A 17,926-nucleotide genomic window follows, 5' to 3' on the forward strand; every position below is an offset into this window, starting at 1 on the left:
TCCTTCAATTTAGTTACTTTTTTGTGACTTCCATGACCTGAAGACACCTGTCCACAGTAAAAATTTCATAAAATTTCTGCTCCATTAACAATTACAGTAGAACCCTGATTATCCGCGGCTGGATCATCCGATTCGCGGATTAACTGCGATTTATGTCCATCAAGACCAATTTTTTAGTTACACATAAACAATGATTCAAAATGTATGTAAATGTTAAAATACTTTGCAAAATGTATGTTGGTCAAAGTACTTTGACTCAGTTATGTTTATATACACAAAGTTTTTTTAAAAAAATACTAGTACATACATACGTATGTACATAATATTTTTGTGTTCCATGTTACGTGAATAAATTATACACTGGTGCGCGATTTGACGTCCGCATGACCGGACTGTACACTCCCGCGCGCAGCACGGCGCCGTGCCACAGAGATAACCCGGCGCATGGAGACAGTCCATTCCATTAGTGTACGTTGTTGAAGTGTGAAGGTGGTGATAATTTTATGTATTGTAACAGTGATCTGCATTCCTACGGATTATACCGTTGTGTTGTGCGGAAGTGTTGAGCGCAACATTTCATCATGTCATCAAATGAACAGAAAAGAAAGCGAGCGGTACTGTCCATCGACAGCAAAACAAAAATTATAGAAAGATTTCAGAGTGGAGAAACGATTGCAAACTTGCGACTGAGTTTAATGTCGGTAACACAACAGTGCGCGACATCATAAAAAATCACGAAAAAATCCTTCAGTTTGCTTCAGAGGCTGACACTTCAAGTGGATTAAATAAACGCAAGACGATGAAAGAATCCACATTTAGCAGCTTGGACACTTGTTTGTTTGAATGGTTTCAACAGAAAAGGTCGGAGGGTGTACCATTAAGTGGCGTAATTTTATCACAGCAGACGTAAATTTAAAAAAAAAACTAGGCTTGACAGAAGAACCATTTTCCTGTTATATTACTTCTCTGTTATTTTATGAGCACCAACTGTACGGAAGTGTGTGTGTTGCAACTAGTGCTTGGCACGCAAGATAAATTCAGCCTATCACTTGCTGATGCGGCGCAGTGATACGACGGTGTTTGTTTATTTCAAAACTCAGCTAAGAGTGAACGGAGAATAGATATAATGACCCCTCACGGTTCCCGAGATTAGGGTCGTTATAGAGAGGTGGTCGTTATAAGATTTCCGACCCATCTGCAACACTAAGTCATAATAGGCCGTTTTTGCACTAATTCCACGTTCAGCAAGCTAAAAATATAAAATCTAACATTTAAAATTCATATAAATAAAGGGGGATAAAAACACCGTGAATTATACAAGACAGAGACACCGTTTCAAAACCATCAAATCAAGTCTCAATGCACTGGTATGAAAAATCTTATCTCGAAAAGAATTTTGAAGGCAGTCGTTCTGTAAAACAATAACCAGCCCGATGGTGTTACTGACAACAGAGCAATGAGCTAAGTGTGGCAGCGTCGCTTACGGGCGATGAAAAGAATGCGTGACCTTGGCAGCTATCAGCTGTCTTGGGCCCTCGGACTGGCGGGCGGCTAGTCACACACCTCGATGCAACAACGACTCGCGTGCCCACGTCTCCGCACACGAAAGACTTAAAAACCACTGCTGCCCAGCACTAAGCAGTCCGCTTCTATGTCAACAACGCACACGCACACAAAGCATGTGTATATATGTAATCTCCGAATGTCCACAGATGGCTGTCTGTGGGATAATGACCTTTGAGGTAAGCATGACTCGGCTAACCGCGATTTTCGATTATCCGACTCACTCGTCCCCTTCATTAACACGGATAATCGGGGTTCTACTGTAATTTTTATTTAACTACCAATGAATACGACAGTTGCAACCCTGATATAGTGAAAGGTTTATAAATAAGAAAGTTCAGGACCACGACCATGCCGGATTATTGAATGTCAACATAGATTAAAAGGGAATGCCATGTGTGAAAAAATGAACAACATGCCATAAAACAGGAAACATTGCACTGAAATGAAAACTGACAGTAACAATAAACTCTGACCATCCTGTAAATCTAGACTGTGCAGTAATGCGAACTGGTGGCTAAGGCCAACAGCTAAAAATTAACCTGGAAAAATCTGAATGCCAGCGACTCGATTGGTGCCGGACGACAAAATGAGCCTGACCATAGAATGATGTATAAAAGGCTTCCACTGTACAAAAGGCTTCCATTGAATTTTTTCAGATTAAAAACTGTCCACAGAAAAATTGATGTATTTTTTAAAAATCACATGAGGGAAAAAGGATTTATAAAAAAATTGGTTTAGTCACGGGTACCTTGTAATTCTGGTCCAAGCTGCGGTCGAGCTGCTTCAGGGTGCTCAGTGTGAGCTCGTCGTCCTCCTCATCGCCGGCTGACTGAAGGTCGTCACTGAGGTGGTACTTCTTCTTCAGGTAGCCGGTGAGGGCTTTCCTGACCACGCCCATGTCCTGCTCCAGCTTGTCCAGGTGGTTGAGCAGTGCCGAACAGCGCTTGCACAGCACGTCTGCATCCGTTACCACGATCATGAAGTTGTCGCCCATCAGCTGGCCGATCTTCGTGGGCAGCGCCGTGCTGGAGCATGAGGTAAGGCCGAAGCGCAGAGACACCCCGTCCCGCCCGGCCGCCTCGTCGCACACGAAGCATGATCGTGGCACCGGGGACCGCTGGTACACCTCCGTCCCAGGCCTCCCTGCCTTCGAGCCCTGTCGACACAGTGAACCAACACTACTGAGAACGTAAGCCCTTTCCCTATGGACACCAACTTGGTGGCCGGCACCTAAATGATAACACATTCAAAACATATCCTGAAGACATGCAACAATAATTTTAACACATAAATTGTCATGCATCCAAAGCACATTACATCCACAACCAAAACATAACATACTTAGTTTAGAGAGAGAAAAAAAAGGGGAAGGGAAATAACCAAGAATATCAGATAATTCAAGTCCCATCTTACAAGCAGCTGTAAAATTATGCATAGCATATACTAACAAAATTTATTAGCAAAATGTTTCCATTAATTGTGGCATTGCAGGACTCTGCCCTCTCCAACTTTGCAGAGTATTCTTATGACATGATACTTTTCAGTAATGCATAATATCAGCTAATTATGGAGGTTCATAGCTATAGTGACCTAGTTATGCATTTTAATGTCATGGATATAATTGTAATAGTTTCTGATATTTGCAGGTTGTCAGTTACAGAGATGTTCTGGCCATTTCTGTATATATATTCTTAAAATGGGAAAGCTGAACTCGTGTATTTTCTACAGTGCTTGTCATTTTACAAGAAAGGGACAGTAAAAGGGGAAACATATAATTCTACGAAACATAAATGACTTCTGAAAGTTTTTTGGTAGTGAAATGTGGTGTGATTGGTCAGTGGGGTCACGTGGTTGCCTCTTCCCTGCGTGGCTCGGGCGGCTCAGGCGGAACGTAACAATTTTTCATGCGTGCAGCCGGCATTCATCGATTTATAAGACGTTATCACGTCAAAAACAAACCAACCTTTTACTTTCATTATTTTGCATGTGGTGATGATGTTTGCAAATTCAACAGTTTTTTGTCTTGTGTCAGCTACATTAACAAAATGTATTTAATAAATAGGTAATTAATGTAGCTTTCCTAAATAACCTTAATAAACTTTCACTTTGTGTTCTTATTTTTCAAAATTCAAAACACTCTTTACAGATTATCAACAGATATTATGAATATTAAAACACCTGTTAAATAATTTAACAGGAAGTAATACCAACATGGTAATAGGTGACAATACTCATCCCACCAAATGGATCTCCATAAATGAACCTATTATTCGAAGATTGACAATGAAATCCTTTAATGATAAGGTTTTAACACCAGTCGCCAAAAACTTCCATGGTTAATATTGTATCCCCAAAATGTAATGTCCAAGATAGTTTTTTTTGACCTTGCAAATGTTCTTGCATGCATCCAGTGCCATGGAATAGAATAGTGCATCAGTTCTACAAATATTGAATGTATTTTTAATTGATTACTTATTCAAAATAATGCAATAGTACCGCAGACAGGAAAATGTTATGATTTGTGCAATTGTGTAGTTAAACTATACATTAAAACAATAAAAATCAACAAAAAACATTTTTTCAGCTTTATCATTTAACACTTAGCCCTTTAGCCCTAAGGACCACACCCCCTCTTCCTCACCAATTATTATTTTTCGAAACTATCTCACAAATTAATGCAGAGCAAAAACTACAACTACTATCTGACTAACACCAATCTACTATTTTGGAATTACCTTTAATAGGTCTTTGAATTTACTGTAGACACTGCATTTAATAATTACTTAATATAAATATTTTTTTTTAAATTTATTTTACTTGCCAATTTTAACTTTACCTATATTGTAAACTTTTTTTATTTTTTTTTTTAAAAAAGGACACACACAGGCATGCAGAATTATGTGAATTTTTAGATTCCATTTTATATTTATCCTTCTTAGAATGTTTTTAACCAACCATTTCCTTGATCTCCATAGTTATCCTACAATAACATTTTATAGAATCAACAGAATTTAAAAATGTGCCTTTGCAAGATTTTGAAGCCTGAACATTATTCAATCTTATGTAACAATACTATTTATGGAATTTTCTTTTAAAGGTGTACGTTTACACTGAACATTTTTGTCATGACATAAATATGTCTCTAAGAAAAGTACCTATTGGTCAGTGTTTGGACCTGATACTTACTCAAGAGCATATATATCTACAATATGTATCTCAGACTTACTTTTTAGCAGGTTGTTTTTAACATGTTTATACTGGACACTAGAACAAGTGTCAAATGCATAATAAAGCTATGAGCTAAAATAGTGGACTGATGAAATGTAAGAAAATGAGGTTAAATAAGACAAAATGATAAGCAATGAAACTAAAACAACCTTTGAGTGTGTATTATATTGTTAAAATAGGCTAAATTTCTAATAAAGATCATAAAATTCCTTGTAAACTCATGTTGGTATTTCTTTTTATAAGTACAACATTCAATCATATATTTATTGTCAACACACAGGTTACATTGATAATTTTATTGGATAAAGTTTAAGAACACAGAAAAAAAAGTTTTCAGGGATACAAATGCACCTTTTGGAAATTATTACTATTTCCTCATCCCTATTTTTTCACCTCCCTTAACTGATTTCACAGAATGTTTGTCATCTAAAATATTTTTTTTTTGCATTGTTGTGACATATTTCTCTATTATTTAAAATCATGCTTCTAGTAACTGTCCCTATATTCTGGAACATGAACATCCCACAAAATTGGCCTCACTTCATAATCTTTTACATCACTTCTTGGCCATCCTTTACTTGTCATACTCACAATAAATGGTCACAAACTGCCTGAAATCTCAAAAGTTGTAAGCCCTTGAAATGAAGCTATAAAAATCTGAGACACAAGTAGTACTGCCTTCATTTTGTGTTTACACTTGACACTAAATTTAATGCAATAAGTATCTGATATATTGTGGGATCAACATCAGACACTCTATATCAAGAATCATTTCCACTTGAGAGTAAAAAGGACTCAACACTTATCACAGGAGTTCAAGTTTTCTCTCGGACACTAGTTTGGTCAACTTTTACACTTGAGACAAGATAGTAATGCAATACATATTGCAATACTCACATATGAATGCAACATTTAAAGTCAGGCAGAAATGTTTACATTGGTAATAAAAAAGTGCCAGATATTCGTGATATAAAAGTCCAATGTAATTGTACCTTTAGAGAACCTTATTCATTTTTTAATTTGTCAAGATAATGTTTCTGCATGCTTTTAAAGAATATCAAGGTCTTCAAGTTAATTCTGGAGCAAAAATTGGAAATTGTTCCTTATAAAATAGGACTAAGTGAATCTTATACACATATATAACAAATACATTGAGCAAAAGTTACAATAACCAATTTTTTTTTTTTTACTACGGAAGTGAACTTATGAAGAACATAGCATCCTGAACTGATGATGATGTAATGCAATACATAATCTACAATAATTAACTGGGTATACAATTTAAAATATAACTAGAGCATAATCAGTATTAGCTTTAAGAATATAATTCAACAATTATGACAACATTATGTATCATCAGCTACATACAATAATCTTAATTCATCAAATGAAATACGCTTCCGCGATAATAAAAACAAATTTAACAATGCAAAAAACGTTACCGTTTTTTCAGCTTTTGTTAAATACCGCTTCATTTTCGGTTTACATATGCAAACAAAACAATCTTACGCGCCACCCACATTTCCAATATGGCTGAACGTGGATGATCCGAAAAACCAAAATGTACCACCGAGTTCAAATACTTAACAAGATACACAAATATATTGGTTTTATTTCCAACACTGAATACCGGCCGGTGCCCAACATAATATGTCTGTGGCATTATAAAATGACTAGTAGATATGATAGCAAGATCCAAAAAGTAGCTGAGCTGAATAATCAAGAATATCATGAAAACTTGTTATTTTATATCACAAATATTTAAATAAAATGACAAGATACATTGGCTAGTAAAACAAAGTTCTTTAGGTCTCGCACATCAAATTATTTATTAATCTCTTTTAACAGTCACATGTTAAGTTTTATTCTTTAAATAACGTCTTTGAAACTATAGATTTTTCATTTAATAAAAATTATATATTTTAAAATTTCCTATTTCGTGTTAGTACATCCATTAAATTAAACTTAAAATTGCAAATGTACAGAAATGTATTTTATATGAATTTACTCTGCCGAATTCCACATAAATAGGGAGAATAAAATAGTTTAATTCTAAATGCCCAACATATTTTATTACCCTTTTCAATCAATATTCTTAACAAATGTCAGAGTTACTAATGGCGGGTTGATTATATTTCGTTTTTAACTATCAGAGAAAAAAGTTTCTAAGACCACAGCAACCACATAACTCCACTGTAAATTACGGAACACAGGGTTCTTTCAGCGTGTTAATCGTACAAATCAAGGCAACGTTCCGAAACTATTGCACTCGTGCGTCCTGTGCTCAGGGGTAATTGTTATTGAGCAAGTCATTTTACTTTCTGCTGACATCGATTACACGTGATTCAAGTGCTGAAGTCACAAGGCGCAATCGTTTAGCGTTAATGATCATTTCAACTAGAGATAATAATCAAGTGTATGCTAAAAATGTTTAGAAGTGTCTACTTGATAGGCAACAATCTCGAGTGAAAATGAAAGGGGCACCGATTCGTAAAAATGTCTCAATCCTTAAGAGAATTGCTAAAGCAGAGATTACAAGGGTAAAGTAAACAGGAAGCAACTACTTGCCCTAGTCGCTATCCCGTTTACTTTGCCCGTGCATTCGCCCCTTAAATACTATTCTTGGGCACTCGCTAGCGGATTTAGATATCGGAAGTTACAAACTATCGAAATTTTCAGTACCTCCTTTACCAGTGTTGCCAATCTGCGGGTAATTACCCGAATTTCGGGTATTTTCAACTAGTGCGGGGAAAATTGCGAGTATTCTCTGGTTTCGGGTAAAATGAGGGTATTTTTGTACAATGAGAAATAACACTTTTGATGAAGGGTAAAGTTTTTGCTGTAACCATTGGAAATATGTGTTCCAGATAATATTGTTCAACATTATATAACCTAGAATATTTATCAGTATATTTTAGCCCAGGAGGAAATCATTTATGTAATTATATCTATGATTGAACTTTTAACCTAAAATTATGCCTCAGTAAATTATCCTGATATCTGTGACTATTATTTAGACATTGTTGTGGTGGTGTATGGCTATTACATTCAGCTGGGAATCAATGAAGAGGGGGGAGGGGAGGGGCTATCCCTCTCTTTCCTCCCATCCGATAATGAAGACCACTTGGGAGGACAAGAGCCCTGACAGGCTTGTACCTCCCCCGCGCTGAGGGGCTGCGCCCCAGTGATGATCAAGCGGCGGTGTATGGCTATTGTTTTGCTGTGCGGGAATTTGTTATGAACTGTTAGGTTGCATTCTAAACATCAATATGCATATTGTCTGAACTATAAAGTTTGATTATAAATAACAATATGGAAAAGTGGCTAGGGCTACGTCAAAATAGCGACCAAGAACCAAGTTGCAGGTGAGAAATATCTTGTTGCTGTTGTGCATGAAAAACTGAAGTGTAATGTGTAGTAATGAATGATAAAGTAGAGTAAATATCAATAAGGACAGTGAATATTTAATAAATTTTCATTTTGAACGTATATTAGCCTGCAGTTATAAGAACATGTTTCACTCAACAAATTTTTACTTTAAATCACATCCAATTTTTATTAAGTTAATTCTCTTTAATATCACGATGTCATCAAGTGATTGGAATTGTGTCTCAACTCACTATAGCAAACGAAATGGGACAACCACTCTCAGCTATTCACTCGGCATAACTCTTTCTGCTTTTAATAATAATCTTTGTTTTCATTTAATATCATTTTTAAAGAGCTTTAGCATGTAGTATGTACCAATAGATCGAATTCAATGAAAATTTGTCACATGATTATTACCTTAATGTTTTTTTGTTGAATTATTTTGTTAAAAATCGTGTTACTTTGAGTTTATTTTTTGCAGCTCTCAGTCGGCAGAAATAAGACTCCATGAATGCAATCCAGACGCAAGTTTAGATATTATAGCAGAATCTGAAGAAAAACAAAGTCATTGTGTTCTTAAAAACCCGAGAAAAAAGTTAAAAATAAGTGGGAAAATAAAAAGGACTAATAAGTTTTGTGATTCCTGGTTGCAAATACCAGAACTCAAGTCCTGGTTACAAAAATCCAACAAAACTAGCTTAGGCAATGAGTTAGCGTACTGTACAGTATGTAGAGTTGACATAACTGCACACAAGAATGATATCACTCGTCACAGTAATTCGTCAAAACACCAGTTAAACTGGCAACAAGTAAGCACTTCACACAAACTGACGAGTTTAAAATTTATAACTTCAGACGAAGTTAAAAGAGCCGAAATTAAATTAGCTGGTTTGATAGCTTCTAACAACCTACCATTCTCATTGGTTGATACATTAGTACCATTATGTGCAGATATTTTCCCTGACTCAAAGATTGCAAAAAATGTTACTTTGGGACGAACCAAAGCCACAGCAGTTGTGAAAGACGTTCTAGGTCCAGCTTTCCAATCAAAATTGCATAAGCATTTAGCTGAAGCTGGGACATTTTTGTCAATAATTATGGACGAAACCACTGACATGAGTTCTGTGAAACAGTGCGCATTTGCTGTAGTGTACTATAATAATGAAACTCACAGTGTTGTAACAAGTTTCCTGGACATGGTGAGTGTGACTTCTAGTGCAGCAACTGATTTGTTTGAGTGCCTAAAAAATTGCTTACATCTGAAAAACATTCCACTGTCAAATATTGTCGGCTTTTCTGCTGATACAACAAATGTGATGGTTGGTGAACATCATTCTGTATTTTCTTTGCTGAAAGAAAATGTGCCAGGCATTGTTTGCATAAAATGTTCATGCCACATGATTCATCTGGCTGCTTCAAAAGCTTGCTTAGTACTTCCTCGTTCAGTTGAAGATTTGCTGAGAAATCTTGGTGCTCATTTTAGTAGGAGTTACATAAGAAGAGAAAAACTGAGAGAATTTCAAATTTTTTTCCAAACAGAAATTCATAACATTCTTTCTCCAGCTGTCACACGTTGGTTGTCACTGAAGGCTTGCATTGACAGGGTTTTAGAGCAGTACTTAGCACTTGAATCATATCTTAGAGAGTCTGTCTTTGAAGATCCTTCAAGAACAACAGAAGATATGCTGAAGACCATGGAAAACAAGTATACTAAAATGTATATGGAGTTTATGTCATATGTTCTTGGTCTTTTGACAAATTTCAACACGCTCTTTCAAGGTGAAATGCCATTGCTCCATCGACTCAAATCAGAAGTTGAAAGACTTCTGAAGACCCTATGCTGTAATTTTATGAGTCCATCATATGTTAAAGGCATGGATGTATTGACAATTGAACATAAAAATCCATCAAACTATGTTGCTTTAAATAAAGTATATCTTGAAATCCTTGCACAAAGTAGTTTGGACAAACTTACAGAAGATAAGAATGTTCGTGAAAATGATTTACAGTTTTTTCTAAAATCATGCCTCCAGTTTTATGTCGAGCTTGTATCACAGATCAAAAGTAGGTTTGATTTTAGTGACAAAGTGTTTGATGTTGTCAACATAGTTGAGCCTTGTGTTGCCCAGTCTTTAGAGATTCCATCAATTATGCCAGTTCTGAAGCGTTTTCCTATATTAAATGACCATGTAAGTGCTCAAGCTGTAGACCATGAATGGCGGCAACATGCGATGTTAGACCATGCAAAACTTGGTCTTGATAGTTCGAAACCAGCAGAGGAGTATTGGAAGGATGTTTTCAATCTCAAGAATGCAGCTGGAGCGAAACTCTTCGAAAATCTGGAAAAGGTATTGGGACTTCTCTTGGTTCTTCCATTCTCCAATGCATGCGTGGAAAGACTTTTCAGCACACTTAGAAACATCAAGACATATCACAGAAACAAACTATCAAATGATACTTTGGTAGCTTTGATTAGTTCAAAGGAAGGTATTGAAGCCGAGGGAGGCTGTGTTTCATTCAATCCCAGCAAGACAATGGTGAACACAAAACTGTGGAACTGAAACTACAGAACATATGGTGTTTTTATAGTAAATTTATACGATTTAAATTACAGTGTAATTTTATAAGGCAATTGGCCATAATAGAAGTTGTTTTATGTAGTGCTTATTATGTTCCAATTATATTTGTATTTATTTAATAATTTAAATGTGTACATACCTACATAAAAAAATATTTTTAATGCTTTGTAGACAGCCATTTATTATACGATAAATACCTACTTTCAAAATGGTTAAAAAGCTCACAGCATGAAATTCTTGTTTTGATAAAACTGTATAAACGATAAGTTTTACGTTCCAGCTAGATGTTAAACAGGTATTGATGTTCTCGTTCAAGCTCTTGTGGGTGTCCGCCCTTAGTTACAATTTTTTTTAGGAGTGCGGGTAAAAGCGGGTATTTTTGCTTTCACATGAGGGTAAAAATGAACACCTGCATTGGCAACACTGTCCTTTACTTTTACTGGCGGAATTTCAATAACCCTAGAGTTGGGCTTCGGAAAATTGGTTGATTTTTCGGAGATAGGTGCTCTATTATGGTTCTCAAATAATTTAAAAAAAATTGTGTAAACGGAAGCTTAGTTACCTACTTTTAAAATAGTCAAAAATGAAGCATCGAACACCCAAAATAATTTCAATTACTCTAGAGTTCGGCTACAGAACATAGGTTGATTTTTCGGAGATAGATGCTCTATTGTGGTTCTGAAATAATTAAAAAAAAAAAAAAAAAAAAAAAAAAAATTGAGTAAACAGACGCTTAGTTACCTACTTCTAAAATACTCAAAAATGAAGCAGCGAACACTCAAAATGGATTTCTTCAGTTTGTTGTTTTATTTCTAATGATACTTTCGAGGTGTATTCTGGTATTTTCAAGAACTTCAAATGTAATTAAACATTTTACGTATGATAGTGCAGTAACTCGGCCGGTGCCATGCTAGAGTCGTAGTAAAGATAGAATATACAGCTATTACAGCCGTACTCCCGGGTTAAAGGGTTGGTTTAAGATAATGTTTAACATTAATATAGTGAGGTAAATTTATGTTGTTTTTCACCATACTGTTACTTGAACCTGTAGTTATACAGGATCCTAAGGAATATCAAGTAACTGGGGCTGTTTTATAAAATAGAGGGATATTTAATAACAGTACATTATGGCCAGGGCCAAGAGTGTTTTACACGCGAATAGGTTTTCATATTTCACAGAATATCCGCAACTTTATTTTTACTAAAACCAGAAGAAAATCTTCTCCTTCCCAAAGCTGTAAATTTTCTAGGGTCACTGCTTTTCCATGGAAAAATAATAATTTAATTACTCAAGTGGTACTTTGAGACATTAGTTATTCCTCTATTGATCCCAAAAACAGCATTTGATAATTTCTAATGGATTCTGAGAAACTCACATTTATAGGCAAAGTGGTGTATTAACATTGACCTATCCCTCACTTAGCACGTCTTCAGATTGTGCGGATTCATTTAGCGCGATGTGAATTTGACTGCCCCAGTCTTGAATAGCACATCTGTAAATTTCAGTTAGCACAAAATCTCAGCAGGCAAAAAAAAAAAAAAAATAGAGCACAATGCCACAAAGTCTGTTTCAGCTTCTGTAAACAACATATGTACCGTGGGATACAGTTAACCATACAAGGGGGGGACGAGATGCGCACGCAGGTATGACTATGCTATCGGCTGTTGTACAAACATAAGCTATGGCAAGAAATTGCAGCTATGGAGTGTAAAGGTCCAAATGTTTTTACGTCTGCGCGTATGCCGCCGTCCGTACCGTTGTCGCCTGGCCACAAACTGGGCCGTGAACTCAGTCTAGCCAGTGGCAGGAAATTCACTCAAACAAAAGCAACGTCTACCCATTCAGCTGCCGGTAACTGTACGTGCTTGATCACTCATAATGCATCATGTTCAAGTATTTGAGACAAAACTAGAAGTATTACGGGGCGTAGATTGTCATGAAGGCCACGCATATTTTGGTCGCACTTTAGTTTTAATAAAGTCAAATGTGCGCATAATCGTACGAAATAAGGATTCTTACCAAATGTTTATATAGTCTGATGCTGTTGGTTGTACTTGCAGGAATATATTTGACATTAGATACCGGAACAGAAATGAACAGATGATTCCATGGAAAATGTTGTTAAATGAATTTTGCAATGAAAAATATGATTGACAGGATTGGTGTGAACTAGGTGGTGATACGCAAATAAGCCCTGTAATTTTTGAAAAATAAAAATGTAATTATCCGGACAGTAATATCGGTTTCACTGTCAGTAAAGGATGGTTTAGAAAGGTACGCGACGGGCGGGCAAGTCAGCCAGCCGACTGATGATAAAGTACTTAACCACTTATCTCCCGTTACGCGGTGTTGTATTTGTCATACAAAGTGCGATGGGAGGCATATAACTTAAAGATAAATGGTGTGAAATATTTATAGTTGAATGCTATTCAACGCATTTATATTAAGTAAAGTATATTTTCCTACACAATTTTGGAACACATTAAATAAATTAGCCTTGCTATTTATGGAAACTAATGCTTCAGAATACGCAATTTTGAATATCTCGAGCATTTTTAGGAATGAATTAGTTGTGCTAAGTGAGGGATAGGTGTATATCATTACAGCAAATATTGTAGTAGAACATTGCAGGAAACTCGAGCCTTTTACATGGCGAACGCTGGCGACATCTAACTGCAGCGATCCTAGTGGCTTGGTCTGAAGAAAATTGCGAATTTAAAATTCTCTATTATTACAATGGGCAATCTCGGCACAGATTTTCTCTCGTCATTTGAAATATTGTTGTCGTAGAGTAGTGAATTTGTACTCCATACATTTGTATGAAAACAGTGTATTCATAATCTGAACAAGTTTTCGCAATCTACTAAAAGATATTGACTTAAATGACTTAAAGATCATGAAAAATGACCAACTTTAAACATGATGACACAAGGACAAGATCATACAATTTTTAACAATGAAACGTTAACTTTAAACTTTTTTCTTAAATTGTTTATTTCGTAAATAATTCCATGAGACATGATTAAATGGTTAATTTTTTAGATAGGTGCCCATCTGAAGAAAAAAAAACCTCTGAAAATTGTATATTTTAATACTTGTGCTCCGAAAAACACCATTAAATGTTTTACTGTTGCTTACTTAACTAACCAACCATTGACAAAAATTTCAGCATTTTTAATATAGCTAACCTATCAACTGTTCAAAATGATAAACTATTGGTAAACTACTTGAAATATCGCAATGCTATTTAGCATTTATCAAATAAAATTAGAGGAACTCAAAAATATAATTTTCAGTATTTCATATCATTTTTTTAAGAACACTGTTCTATAAAATTACCACATAATATTTCCAAAAATGTTTTTAAAACATATATAAAAATTATAAACATTTGAAAGCAGTATATGTTGCAGATATGTTACTTCTTTACTTCATATTCATTGAGATTTGTCTCAATAAAGGTTGTAAAAAGACTATTTTTTACAATTACATGAACACAGTAATATTCCTCTTATTTTAAATGGCAGTTATGCAGAATTTTACCAAGAAGTACCAATAGTCCTCTTTAAGGGGCGGGAAAGAGAAATTGGGGTGGTTTTTATGAAACTTATGTAGAATCTGGCCTTATTTTGAAGGTCAATTGAATAAAATTCCATTAAGCTTGGAATAAAACTTTAAATTTGTATATAAAAACATGCAAACAAAAAAATTTCTTTATATTTATGTATACACACACATTCACATATATTCAATCAAACATTTTGATTATGTTTATGAGATTTATTTTTATTGTAAGTAAAAAATATAATATTCCTACCTAGTGTAAAATAACTAATCTAACGGACTAAGCTGTGTATTTAAAATTATTATTATAAAACTTATTTAACAATAACAAGTAATAACTGAATCATATAAGAAAATGTAAAAATTAAAATTGAATCGGCTGAATTTGAAAACAGTAGGGTGGCAACAATAATCAGGCCAATCTCTCATTGAAAACAGTCTTGGTCATGTTATTAAAGCACATGGCGGTGGGCTCGTCACTGCACAGGCTACACCTCTTCACCTATAAACATGAGTTTCTCATTATCCAGTTGGTATTTTCAAATGCTGGTTTACGGTTTTGTAGAGAAAGTTTGTAGTATCCAAAAAAATCCAATTCAATTTTTATTTTATTTTATTTTCAGTATAACTGCTACTCAAGAAATTTACAGCTACATTATTTTCCTATAAATTTCAACAGAATTTCCCATTGATTGAGTTAACTTTACAACACAGATTCAACTATTTAACAAACAAAACTTACACCTTCACCAACAAGAGAATAGATGTGCTGTCATCATCGTGTTGTTAGAATATCTATTTAATTTCATTGTTTGGCTCACATGTGTGACGCTGTATTGTTTGTGTGTGTCTACAGTTGTTATTTGTCTGTATTTACTGTTTTTGTTACACATGTCTCGTCATCGTCAGCCCACTGTGTTCGTCTATGCTGTCATAGTGTCCTAATTTCTTCAATGGAATTCTGTGTCTTTACATTTAACATTGCTGATTTTGGCTTGCTTTGTATTAGTTTGTGTAATCACGATTTTTGTCTAATCTCTATGATGTACAGTGCAAACTAGCAATGACATACAAGGTTTGGCAAAATAAAAACAGGATTAGGGCTAATAACATTCTTTATTTTACAGCTTCACAACATTAACATTATCCCCTTTAACATATTCCCCTCCATGATCCTTACACTGCTCCATGCAAATTTTTCACTAGTCAAAGCAGTTTTTGAGGTTCTTCTGAAAGTATGTTTATGGTCTCCGTTACTTTTTCTTTCATAACTTCATCCGTCTCAAATCTAATTCCTTTCAGTGAAGATTTCACTTCTGGAAACAGAAAAAAATCACACAGAGCAAGATCTGGTGAGTAAGGTGGATGTTCCAACATGGATCCCATGCTTAGCCAAAAGACTTTACAACCAATGCAGTATGGGCTGGGGCGTTGTCCTGATGAAGAATCCATGACTTGTTTTTCCATAACTCAGGTCACTTTTTTCCTACTTTTTTACGGAGCACAGTGAGGACTTCAAGATAAAATTCATTATTCACAGTTCAATCTTCAGACACCCAATTCACGTACACAATTCCACGGATGTCGAAAAATACAATCATCATTGCTTCGAATTTTGATTTTGACATTCGAGCCTTTTTCAGACTAAGTGAATTGGGGCTCTTCCAGTGCATTGATTGGCGCTTCGTTTCCAGATCAGAAGTGAAAAATCATGAATTACCACATGTTATTACTTTTTCAAGAAACTTAAAGTCCTCTTTGATGGTTTTCAGTGTGTCAGAACAAATGTTCATACAAAAGTCTTTATTCAGGCGTAAAGTTCTTGGGTGCCATTTTTGAATAGACTTTCCTTATGTGAAAATGTTTATGTAAAATCAGCTTAACATTAAGATTAGTGGTGCGGTTTAAAATAATAACTATAACTTCAAGACATTCAGCACATTAGTTCAGAACGAGTCCACTACGAGAACCGAAGGGAGAAAGTGATTTAATGTGACCATCCCGAGCACCATTTACATCTGAATCCAACATCAAACCCTGTTCGTCGAGTTACCAGTCGAAAACCCAGGAACAAGAATAGGATTGTGGTTTGTGACAAGTACTAATTGCCGCTGGAAGCTGTACGATACATAGATTATTCTTCAGAAGCGTTGAATAGTTCTGTTCGATATCACAAAGCTAAAGGTACTGTCAGTTTCTTGAAGGTAATATTGTACTACTGTCCTGATGTCAAATCTAAATTATATTTATATCCTTTTAATTCTAATGAATTTGTAATTTGTTAACTTCTTGGTTGAATCAAATAATTTTGATACTAATTGTTGACAACTGATTCAAATAACTATTTAACGTGACGAGATTAGTTTATTCCTACATATTGTTTAATTTACTTGTTCACATGAAATTGAGTAATATAGACTCAGGAGTCCAGCTCTTCAAGTGTTGAGCTAAGCAAGAGCATACAATTATATTTATTTTAGTATACAAGTTCAGAATAAGTAAACATATTTTGAGATTAACAATTGAAGAAATGTTATCTATTTGCAATTGTATTTTGTACTGATAGAATCGTGCAACGCTTGGAATCATTAGTATATCTGACATATGTTGCATTTTCTGTTGGAAATACCTTTGTGAACCATTGAATACAAAATATGTTGTTCATGAAATAATACTAAAAATACTTGGTTAATAATGTCACATCAAAATTATTTTAGATAATTTTTCACCCACTCCTAGTGCATTGAAACTTAGTGTGATAGTCCTCAGAGCTAATTGTGGAAATTGATTTTATCATTTTCTTAGAATCACACACTTTATTTTGGTACATTATTATGTTTGAAATCAAACATCATAGTTAATAACAAGATAGATTTATCGAAAAACGTGTAAGCACATATAGTTGTGTTACTACAGTGTCTATGAACACACTTGCTTTCGTGCAGAGTGTTGAAAATACACACTAGGTACAATACATCTATCTGGATAGATTGGGAAACAAAGAACACCGAGTTTTTCATACTATTTTATTTCGCTAGTAACAGAGATATAATATGTATAGTTTCCAATTAGGCATGAGACAAATGCTTCTTCAATGACTGTTGATCTCAGATGGAGAGAAAGCTGGCAACGAAGACTAATCTTATCTTTTGGATTGGATCATATTATGAAAAATAAAATTAAAAGGCAGTGTGTAATGTGTCCATCTTTTTTCTTGCTCGTGTGTGATGGAATTTATGCCCTAGCATTTCCACACACAGATTATTTTGCCTATAGCAAAGAAGTTCATAACCTTTCATAACATTTAAAACAATGACAATTTATACATGTAAGAGTTATAACAGATTTTACTAGGTTTTCAGAAAATGTCCAAACACTAAGTGTTTACTACTAGTGTTTTTTTAATTATGCCAAAACCTAATTTTTAAATTTTCTTTGATTGGATTTTCTTTGTAATTTTTTTATCACAACCGTGCCACTGCTTCCCAGAGCACAAGTGGAGCATGGAGGGCACTACCATTTATCTGGCTGCATTTTATCCTTTGTTTTATTATTGTAAAAACAGTCTAAAATATAGCAGGTACGTAAGTGTGCCCTTTGCGCTTTCTCCAGGAAGCAG

At 34.9% G+C, this 17,926-nt stretch overlaps 2 protein-coding genes across 5 annotated transcripts in view; one reads left to right on the forward strand and one right to left on the reverse strand.

Moving 5' to 3' along the window:
* LOC134540893 (zinc finger protein 556-like) overlaps positions 1-17,926 on the reverse strand; it is a 51,677-nt gene that overhangs the window by 12,673 nt on the left and 21,078 nt on the right. For 2 of the 4 annotated variants that reach the window (XM_063383965.1, XM_063383943.1), the window contains exons 1-2: positions 6,237-6,359; positions 2,315-2,722 (exon numbers count right to left, since the gene is read on the reverse strand). In XM_063383965.1, the coding sequence (XP_063240035.1) occupies positions 2,315-2,722; positions 6,237-6,269 (441 nt within the window). In that variant the 5' untranslated portion in view covers positions 6,270-6,359. Of the gene's footprint in view, positions 1-2,314; positions 2,723-6,236; positions 6,360-17,926 lie in introns of those variants that run through there. The other 2 variants (XM_063383933.1, XM_063383954.1) reach the window with 1 other exon arrangement.
* LOC134540887 (uncharacterized) lies at positions 7,475-11,393 on the forward strand. The gene is made up of 2 exons (XM_063383919.1): positions 7,475-8,159; positions 8,645-11,393. Exons 1-2 carry the CDS (start codon positions 8,107-8,109, stop codon positions 10,722-10,724), a joined length of 2,133 nt encoding a protein of 710 aa, XP_063239989.1. The 5' UTR covers positions 7,475-8,106; the 3' UTR covers positions 10,725-11,393.

This window comes from Bacillus rossius, chromosome 1, assembly GCF_032445375.1.
Source record: "Bacillus rossius redtenbacheri isolate Brsri chromosome 1, Brsri_v3, whole genome shotgun sequence".
NCBI lineage: Eukaryota > Metazoa > Arthropoda > Insecta > Phasmatodea > Bacillidae > Bacillus > Bacillus rossius.

What these genes read in the sequence shown, in the direction of transcription:
- LOC134540887 (XM_063383919.1), top strand. Translation starts at nt 8,107, where the DNA reads ATGGAAAAGTGGCTAGGGCTACGTCAAAATAGCGACCAAGAACCAAGT. An exon ending in GACCAAGAACCAAGTTGCAG is followed by an intron (nt 8,160 to 8,644) that starts GTGAGAAATATC and finishes TATTTTTTGCAG; the next exon opens with CTCTCAGTCGGCAGAAATAA.